The sequence below is a fragment of the Poromitra crassiceps genome (genome assembly GCF_964638095.1).
Source record: "Poromitra crassiceps genome assembly, chromosome: 3".
Lineage (NCBI taxonomy): Eukaryota > Metazoa > Chordata > Actinopteri > Beryciformes > Melamphaidae > Poromitra > Poromitra crassiceps.
In genome coordinates this window covers 64,345,330-64,355,329 of record NC_139625.1, presented here as the reverse complement: position 1 = coordinate 64,355,329, position 10,000 = coordinate 64,345,330, and the positions used below count along the sequence as shown (strand labels likewise).

The 10,000-nt window shown below is 44.8% G+C and overlaps 1 protein-coding gene across 1 annotated transcript in view; it reads left to right on the top strand.

The window, feature by feature from the left end:
- The window catches only part of dmd (dystrophin), a gene marked incomplete at its 5' end in the record, with an annotated part of 540,780 nt that overhangs the window by 287,892 nt on the left and 242,888 nt on the right, over nt 1-10,000 (top strand). The window contains 2 exons of the mRNA XM_083633507.1: nt 1,090-1,213; nt 2,747-2,825. Coding sequence (XP_083489633.1) covers nt 1,090-1,213; nt 2,747-2,825 — 203 coding nt within the window. The remainder of the gene's footprint in view (nt 1-1,089; nt 1,214-2,746; nt 2,826-10,000) is intronic.

Here is a 10,000-nt window from a genome sequence, read left to right as displayed (position 1 = left end):
TTCTCTGTCTAAAAGAGTTAGTTTGTAGAGTTAGTAGTTATGTAGATATTAGCCGTTGAGTACAGCATGGTTTCAGCGTCTGAGACAAAAAGCTGAGATAATCGCAGTTTTGTGAAATTCAATATCAAACAGTCACTTTAACCATTTATTTTTGGCATCAGTGAGACATCAGACATAAACAATATAGTTCTGAACAGTAATTTCCTCCATAGCAGCACCCGCACCCCCTGTCCTTACAACTCCTCCCTCCGTGGGCGTGTCTCCGTGTTTGTCAGTCACAAGCCAGTCTCTCCTGCCTGTCTGAGCAGTGAGCAGCAGCCTCTCTCTCTGGCGGCCCCTCGTCGGCGAGCGTGGATGTGGCTTAATCCGTTCTTGGATTTTCGGTTGAGAGCTTTGACGAAGCCTTGTGTGACTCTAGGCTTATGCTGCGCGCTTCAAAGTGTGCTTTCCACCCAGTCCACCTTTGGAAGCCCCCACCGCCGTGCGCCCGTGTGAAAGGTTTTCGCCTACAGTATGAGAATGAGGCTCGTTCGCTTCTGGGTCCTCGGTTGAGCTCAGCTGGAATGCGTGCGTTTCTGGCCAAACAACACTCAATAGTCTGAGCACCGTCGCCACTCAGTGGGTCGGCGGAATGGATTGCACACGCCCGGCGGCTCTAACAGTATAATAGAAGATGCAAAAGGGCCAGATCAACGATCCACCGTCAAAAAAAAAAAAACGATTTTTTTGACGTATCCATACGTCGCTGGCAGTTAACGGTTGGATTCTGCTTGACGTATCAGTACGTCGTTGGCAGTTAACGTGTTAAGATAAAACATAAACTTAACTTAACTTAACATAACAAAACGTAAACCAATTCAGCTTCTTAATAAACAGTATAGATATCATTAGCTTCTGTTTGGTGTAAGAAAGTTCAGCCTCGCCAGAGCAGCTGAAAGACATTTGGCTGGGAGCACCAACAGAAGATCACTGCCACTGTAATATTGTCAAGTGCCTGTGTTCGTGTGTGTGTGTGTGTGTGTGTGTGTGTGTGTGTGTGTGTGTGTGTGTGTGTGTGTGTGTGGGTGGGCACGCACGTGTGTGTGTTAGGTTTGACGTGGACTTCACGGAGGTCCACAGCTACATGACCCGCGGCGAGGCGATCCTGCAGAGCCCCGAGTTCTCTGGGTCACGCAAGGAGGGTAGCGTTCAAGAGCTGCACGACAAAGTGCTGGTAAACAACACTCTGTGTATCTGTCTGCCTGGCCGCCCTGCAGCGTTTGGAGTGCTGTGATGCTGAAATTACACATTCCATCCCACAGTTTGGAGCAAAATTTGTTTTTGATTCAAGATAGGGCTCATATCTGAGAGGTCGATCTTAACTGTGGCTTGCTGTGAGGCGGAGTCTCCATCATCACAGTGAAGTCAAGCTTGCATACAACATCTACAACAGCTATGTGTGTTGGCTGACAATATTTTCCACAGTAGTGTGCATACAAAATAACAGAAAATAGGAGAAATCAAGAAAGATGGCGAACTATCTTGATGTTTACCACAGGAGTTGGCATAGCAACATGGCTACCCAGTAAACATAGTCAAGACCGTGACGTCACCGAACTGTATAGATTAGTTGGTCGAAGACCCAGAAAGTTGGGAGGTGGCCGGCCACAAGGTGACGTCTCCACGACATTCAACAACAGTTAACTGTAGACCAGTTGTTCTCAAACTTTTTCACGTCAAGGACCCGTAAACTCACACAAATTAGACCATGCACCCCCATTTTATAAGATGTTCCAGGGTCCCCCATCTGATACGATTTTTGCTTTTAGATGTTTTATTACAGAAAGTGTATGAGACCCATGATCAAAATAGTAATTGGGTTACCAGTATTACTTACTTATGAATGGAATTATAGTGGAAATAAATTATCCCCCTTCTTGCTGGGGGACCCCCTGGAAACCCTCAAGGACTCCTGGGGGTCCCCGCGCACCCCACTTTGAGAACCACTGCTGTAGACTGTCTCTTCAAAACAAGAAATATCGATTATATAATTGCTGTGAAAACACCACATGTATGACTTTCGTGTTTTTGTTGACAACATTTGATTGTCAATTTATTTGGTTGTGTGGTCAGACAGTCACACTGTGACGTGCACTCCACGTACAAAGACTACTATTATTTGGATGTCAAAATTTTTTATATCTGAAAACACAAATGCCATTTATGTTACTAGGAATTTCGCGCGCTAAGCTACATATTTAATGTGAATCATTTTTGTCCAGTGAACCAAAACTAAAGTCTATATTGTTCAATAACAATGATGGACACTTGAGGTGCAGGGCTCAGAATGAGTATTGAATGTGCTTTTACGATGACTAATAACAAAGGTGTAACAGGTAAAGACCGGACTATAACCGTTGAAGGACTAAAACATCCCGCCGTTTGTCTTTAGGAAGGTGAAACAACCCATCCGCTCTCCTTAAAGCGTTCTGTTGTTCAGCCAAAAGTACAGTAAATGCTACAGCAGAATACGATGGGAGCTGCAAGCCCTTGTATTCTATAGAAGTATCACTCTCTTGGATTGGACATAGATTTTTTAGTTTTATTCTTAATGCATCCATGTTAAAAAAAATACATCTCTTCTTCTGTCTTCTTGTCTTTTTGCCTCTGTTTCTCTCTTTCCCTCTCTACCTCGCTCACTGTTTCTCTCTCTCTCTCTCTCTCTCTCTCTCTCTCTCTCTCTCTCTCTCTCTCTCTCCCCTCTTAGGCGATAGACAGAGAGAGACCAGAAAAGTACCGAAAGCTTCAGGAGGCGACACGCACGGCGCAGACCCTGGTCGAGCAGGGTAACGCATGCGCGCACACACACACACACACACACACACACACACACACACACACACACACACACACACACACCTGTCTGTCCCCATGGCAACGCCTCCACCTGTCCCACCCTCTCTCCTTGTCTCCATAGAAACACTGAGAGAGAGCGAGAGAGAGAGAGACATTTCTTCTCGTCTGTCCTCTCCTCTCTCGCCCTGTCCTTGTACCATTGTTGGGGAGTGTGAAAGTACAGAAACATTCAATGCATAATTTTTGCTTTTCACTTTTTTCTCTTTCCTGGTGCTGTCGTGCTAACCTTCACCCAAACAAAACATGCCCCAACATTCCTCAACTTACTGAACTGTGTGTGTGTGTGTGTGTGTGTGTGTGTGTGTGTGTGTGTGTGTGTGTGTGTGTGTGTGTGTGTGTGTGTGTGTGTCGGTGTGTGTGGATGTGTGTGTCGGTGTGTGTGGATGTGGGGGGGTGTGTGTGTGTCTGCGGTGCCACAAAAACAAACAAACAAAAAAGATAATGAAAAAAGTAAAAAAAAAAATATTTGGCATGCACACTGGAAGGACCTTAAAGCTTAAGACAAAGCATTTGAATCAAAACCTCAATGATGTGACTCACACGAACAGCCACGTGACGTCTCTTGCCCCGAAAGTGAGTTCCGCATGTATTTTCTCCATAGACATTTAGAAAAATCCTTATATAACGAGTTTTAAGGCTGGAACCAAGCCAACTCATGACCTACTGAATCGTGAGTGACCATAAAACATTTCATTTGTAGCAAAAACAAAAATAAAGACGGGGTGGGGGGTCAGTGGATCCAAACTGTTATCTTCCGCCCAGCCCCCCCCCCCCCTTGCTATTATATGTTTTATGTTTTTGTCTTTGCTCTGAGTGAAATGTGTTATGGTCACTCATGATTCAGTAGGTCACGGGTCACGTGGCATCTCTTTTCTCCATAGACATCTCTTACCCTGTCACGTGACTGTTCAGCTCTGCCTTGTCAAAATGCACTTGATCAAGGCACTGAACAACTTTTCTACCTCTTGTTCTGCCTTCACTGAAACTGACTTCTCTCCCATATCCCGTCCTTCTAATAAAGGCATATTGTGCTGTTCTATTCACAGTCACTAGTTCAGGATAAGAGCCTCAGCCAGATACTGTACGTGTAAATGCTAATTGAACATAATGGAGCAATGATTACAGGAAAAAGGAGCAATCACGAGTTGACTTGTGTCTTAGCTGAATTTTCCAAGTCCTGTTATCACCTGGTGATGGATTATAGTGTGCCCTTTACAGATAGTCCTGTTATCACCTGGTGATGAGGTTACAGTTTGCCCTTCACAGATAGTCCTGTTATCACCTGGTGATGAGGTTACAGTTTGCCCTTTACAGATAGTCCTGTTATCACCTGGTGATGGGTTACAGTTTGCCCTTCACAGATAGTCCTGTTATCACCCGGTGATGAGGTTACAGTTTGCCCTTTACAGATAGTCCTGTTATCACCTGGTGATGAGGTTACAGTTTGCCCTTTACAGATAGTCCTGTTATCACCTGGTGATGGGTTACAGTTTGCCCTTCACAGATAGTCCTGTTATCACCTGGTGATGAGGTTACAGTTTGCCCTTTACAGATAGTCCTGTTATCACCTGGTGATGAGGTTACAGTTTGCCCTTCACAGATAGTCCTGTTATCACCTGGTGATGAGGTTACAGTTTGCCCTTTACAGATAGTCCTGTTATCACCTGGTGATGGGTTACAGTTTGCCCTTCACAGATAGTCCTGTTATCACCTGGTGATGGGTTACAGTTTGCCCTTTACAGATAGTCCTGTTATCACCTGGTGATGGGTTACAGTTTGCCCTTTACAGATAGTCCTGTTATCACCTGGTGATGAGTTACAGTTTGCCCTTCACAGATAGTCCTGTTATCACCTGGTGATGGGTTACAGTTTGCCCTTTACAGATAGTCCTGTTATCACCTGGTGATGAGTTACAGTTTGCCCTTCACAGATAGTCCTGTTATCACCTGGTGATGGGTTACAGTTTGCCCTTTACAGATAGTCCTGTTATCACCTGGTGATGGGTTACAGTTTGCCCTTTACAGATAGTCCTGTTATCACCTGGTGATGGGTTACAGTTTGCCCTTTACAGATAGTCCTGTTATCACCTGGTGATGGATTATAGTGTGCCCTTTACAGATAGTCCTGTTATCACCTGGTGATGAGTTACAGTTTGCCCTTTACAGATAGTCCTGTTATCACCTGGTGATGGATTACAGTTTGCCCTTTACAGATAGTCCTGTTATCACCTGGTGATGAGTTACAGTTTGCCCTTCACAGATAGTCCTGTTATCACCTGGTGATGGGTTACAGTTTGCCCTTCACAGATAGTCCTGTTATCACCTGGTGATGGGTTACAGTTTGCCCTTTACAGATAGTCCTGTTATCACCTGGTGATGGGTTACAGTTTGCCCTTTACAGATAGTCCTGTTATCACCTGGTGATGAGTTACAGTTTGCCCTTTACAGGTAGTCCTGTTCTCACCCGGTGATGAGGTTACAGTTTGCCCTTTACAGATAGTCCTGTTATCACCTGGTGATGGGTTACAGTTTGCCCTTTACAGATAGTCCTGTTCTCACCTGGTGATGAGGTTACAGTTTGCCCTTCACAGATAGTCCTGTTATCGCCTGGTGATGGATTATAGTTTGCCCTTTACAGATAGTCCTGTTATCACCTGGTGATGGGTTACAGTTTGCCCTTTACAGATAGTCCTGTTATCACCTGGTGATGAGTTACAGTTTGCCCTTTACAGATAGTCCTGTTATCACCTGGTGATGAGTTACAGTTTGCCCTTTACAGATAGTCCTGTTATCACCTGGTGATGGATTACAGTTTGCCCTTTACAGGTAGTCCTGTTCTCACCCGGTGATGAGGTTACAGTTTGCCCTTTACAGATAGTCCTGTTATCACCTGGTGATGGGTTACAGTTTGCCCTTTACAGATAGTCCTGTTCTCACCCGGTGATGAGGTTACAGTTTGCCCTTCACAGATAGTCCTGTCATCACCTGGTGATGAGTTACAGTTTGCCCTTTACAGATAGTCCTGTCATCACCTGGTGATGGATTATAGTTTGCCCTTTACAGATAGTCCTGTTATCACCTGGTGATGGATTACAGTTTGCCCTTTACAGATAGTCCTGTTATCACCTGGTGATGAGTTACAGTTTGCCCTTCACAGATAGTCCTGTTATCACCTGGTGATGGGTTACAGTTTGCCCTTCACAGATAGTCCTGTTATCACCTGGTGATGGGTTACAGTTTGCCCTTCACAGATAGTCCTGTTATCACCTGGTGATGGGTTACAGTTTGCCCTTTACAGATAGTCCTGTTATCACCTGGTGATGGGTTACAGTTTGCCCTTTACAGATAGTCCTGTTATCACCTGGTGATGAGTTACAGTTTGCCCTTCACAGATAGTCCTGTTATCACCTGGTGATGGGTTACAGTTTGCCCTTTACAGATAGTCCTGTTATCACCTGGTGATGAGTTACAGTTTGCCCTTCACAGATAGTCCTGTTATCACCTGGTGATGGGTTACAGTTTGCCCTTTACAGATAGTCCTGTTATCACCTGGTGATGGGTTACAGTTTGCCCTTTACAGATAGTCCTGTTATCACCTGGTGATGGGTTACAGTTTGCCCTTTACAGATAGTCCTGTTATCACCTGGTGATGGATTATAGTGTGCCCTTTACAGATAGTCCTGTTATCACCTGGTGATGAGTTACAGTTTGCCCTTTACAGATAGTCCTGTTATCACCTGGTGATGGATTACAGTTTGCCCTTTACAGATAGTCCTGTTATCACCTGGTGATGAGTTACAGTTTGCCCTTCACAGATAGTCCTGTTATCACCTGGTGATGGGTTACAGTTTGCCCTTCACAGATAGTCCTGTTATCACCTGGTGATGGGTTACAGTTTGCCCTTTACAGATAGTCCTGTTATCACCTGGTGATGGGTTACAGTTTGCCCTTTACAGATAGTCCTGTTATCACCTGGTGATGAGTTACAGTTTGCCCTTTACAGGTAGTCCTGTTCTCACCCGGTGATGAGGTTACAGTTTGCCCTTTACAGATAGTCCTGTTATCACCTGGTGATGGGTTACAGTTTGCCCTTTACAGATAGTCCTGTTATCACCTGGTGATGAGTTACAGTTTGCCCTTCACAGATAGTCCTGTTATCACCTGGTGATGGGTTACAGTTTGCCCTTTACAGATAGTCCTGTTATCACCTGGTGATGAGTTACAGTTTGCCCTTCACAGATAGTCCTGTTATCACCTGGTGATGGGTTACAGTTTGCCCTTTACAGATAGTCCTGTTATCACCTGGTGATGGGTTACAGTTTGCCCTTTACAGATAGTCCTGTTATCACCTGGTGATGGGTTACAGTTTGCCCTTTACAGATAGTCCTGTTATCACCTGGTGATGGATTATAGTGTGCCCTTTACAGATAGTCCTGTTATCACCTGGTGATGAGTTACAGTTTGCCCTTTACAGATAGTCCTGTTATCACCTGGTGATGGATTACAGTTTGCCCTTTACAGATAGTCCTGTTATCACCTGGTGATGAGTTACAGTTTGCCCTTCACAGATAGTCCTGTTATCACCTGGTGATGGGTTACAGTTTGCCCTTTACAGATAGTCCTGTTATCACCTGGTGATGGGTTACAGTTTGCCCTTTACAGATAGTCCTGTTATCACCTGGTGATGAGTTACAGTTTGCCCTTTACAGGTAGTCCTGTTCTCACCCGGTGATGAGGTTACAGTTTGCCCTTTACAGATAGTCCTGTTATCACCTGGTGATGGGTTACAGTTTGCCCTTTACAGATAGTCCTGTTCTCACCTGGTGATGAGGTTACAGTTTGCCCTTCACAGATAGTCCTGTTATCGCCTGGTGATGGATTATAGTTTGCCCTTTACAGATAGTCCTGTTATCACCTGGTGATGGGTTACAGTTTGCCCTTTACAGATAGTCCTGTTATCACCTGGTGATGAGTTACAGTTTGCCCTTTACAGATAGTCCTGTTATCACCTGGTGATGAGTTACAGTTTGCCCTTTACAGATAGTCCTGTTATCACCTGGTGATGGATTACAGTTTGCCCTTTACAGGTAGTCCTGTTCTCACCCGGTGATGAGGTTACAGTTTGCCCTTTACAGATAGTCCTGTTATCACCTGGTGATGGGTTACAGTTTGCCCTTTACAGATAGTCCTGTTCTCACCCGGTGATGAGGTTACAGTTTGCCCTTCACAGATAGTCCTGTTATCGCCTGGTGATGGATTATAGTTTGCCCTTTACAGATAGTCCTGTTATCACCTGGTGATGAGTTACAGTTTGCCCTTTACAGATAGTCATGTTATCACCTGGTGATGGATTATAGTTTGCCCTTTACAGATAGTCCTGTTATCACCTGGTGATGGATTACAGTTTGCCCTTTACAGATAGTCCTGTTATCACCTGGTGATGAGTTACAGTTTGCCCTTCACAGATAGTCCTGTTATCACCTGGTGATGGGTTACAGTTTGCCCTTCACAGATAGTCCTGTTATCACCTGGTGATGGGTTACAGTTTGCCCTTCACAGATAGTCCTGTTATCACCTGGTGATGGGTTACAGTTTGCCCTTTACAGATAGTCCTGTTATCACCTGGTGATGGGTTACAGTTTGCCCTTTACAGATAGTCCTGTTATCACCTGGTGATGAGTTACAGTTTGCCCTTCACAGATAGTCCTGTTATCACCTGGTGATGGGTTACAGTTTGCCCTTTACAGATAGTCCTGTTATCACCTGGTGATGAGTTACAGTTTGCCCTTCACAGATAGTCCTGTTATCACCTGGTGATGGGTTACAGTTTGCCCTTTACAGATAGTCCTGTTATCACCTGGTGATGGGTTACAGTTCGCCCTTTACAGATAGTCCTGTTATCACCTGGTGATGGGTTACAGTTTGCCCTTTACAGATAGTCCTGTTATCACCTGGTGATGGATTATAGTGTGCCCTTATAGTCCTGTTATCACCTGGTGATGAGTTACAGTTTGCCCTTTACAGATAGTCCTGTTATCACCTGGTGATGAGTTACAGTTTGCCCTTCACAGATAGTCCTGTTATCACCTGGTGATGGGTTACAGTTTGCCCTTCACAGATAGTCCTGTTATCACCTGGTGATGGGTTACAGTTTGCCCTTCACAGATAGTCCTGTTATCACCTGGTGATGGGTTACAGTTTGCCCTTTACAGATAGTCCTGTTATCACCTGGTGATGGGTTACAGTTTGCCCTTTACAGATAGTCCTGTTATCACCTGGTGATGAGTTACAGTTTGCCCTTTACAGGTAGTCCTGTTCTCACCCGGTGATGAGGTTACAGTTTGCCCTTTACAGATAGTCCTGTTATCACCTGGTGATGGGTTACAGTTTGCCCTTTACAGATAGTCCTGTTCTCACCCGGTGATGAGGTTACAGTTTGCCCTTCACAGATAGTCCTGTTATCGCCTGGTGATGGATTATAGTTTGCCCTTTACAGATAGTCCTGTTATCACCTGGTGATGGGTTACAGTTTGCCCTTTACAGATAGTCCTGTTATCACCTGGTGATGAGTTACAGTTTGCCCTTTACAGATAGTCCTGTTATCACCTGGTGATGAGTTACAGTTTGCCCTTTACAGATAGTCCTGTTATCACCTGGTGATGGATTACAGTTTGCCCTTTACAGGTAGTCCTGTTCTCACCCGGTGATGAGGTTACAGTTTGCCCTTTACAGATAGTCCTGTTATCACCTGGTGATGGGTTACAGTTTGCCCTTTACAGATAGTCCTGTTCTCACCCGGTGATGAGGTTACAGTTTGCCCTTCACAGATAGTCCTGTTATCGCCTGGTGATGGATTATAGTTTGCCCTTTACAGATAGTCCTCTTATCACCTGGTGATGAGTTACAGTTTGCCCTTTACAGATAGTCATGTTATCACCTGGTGATGGATTATAGTTTGCCCTTTACAGATAGTCCTGTTATCACCTGGTGATGGATTACAGTTTGCCCTTTACAGATAGTCCTGTTATCACCTGGTGATGAGTTACAGTTTGCCCTTCACAGATAGTCCTGTTATCACCTGGTGATGGGTTACAGTTTGCCCTTCA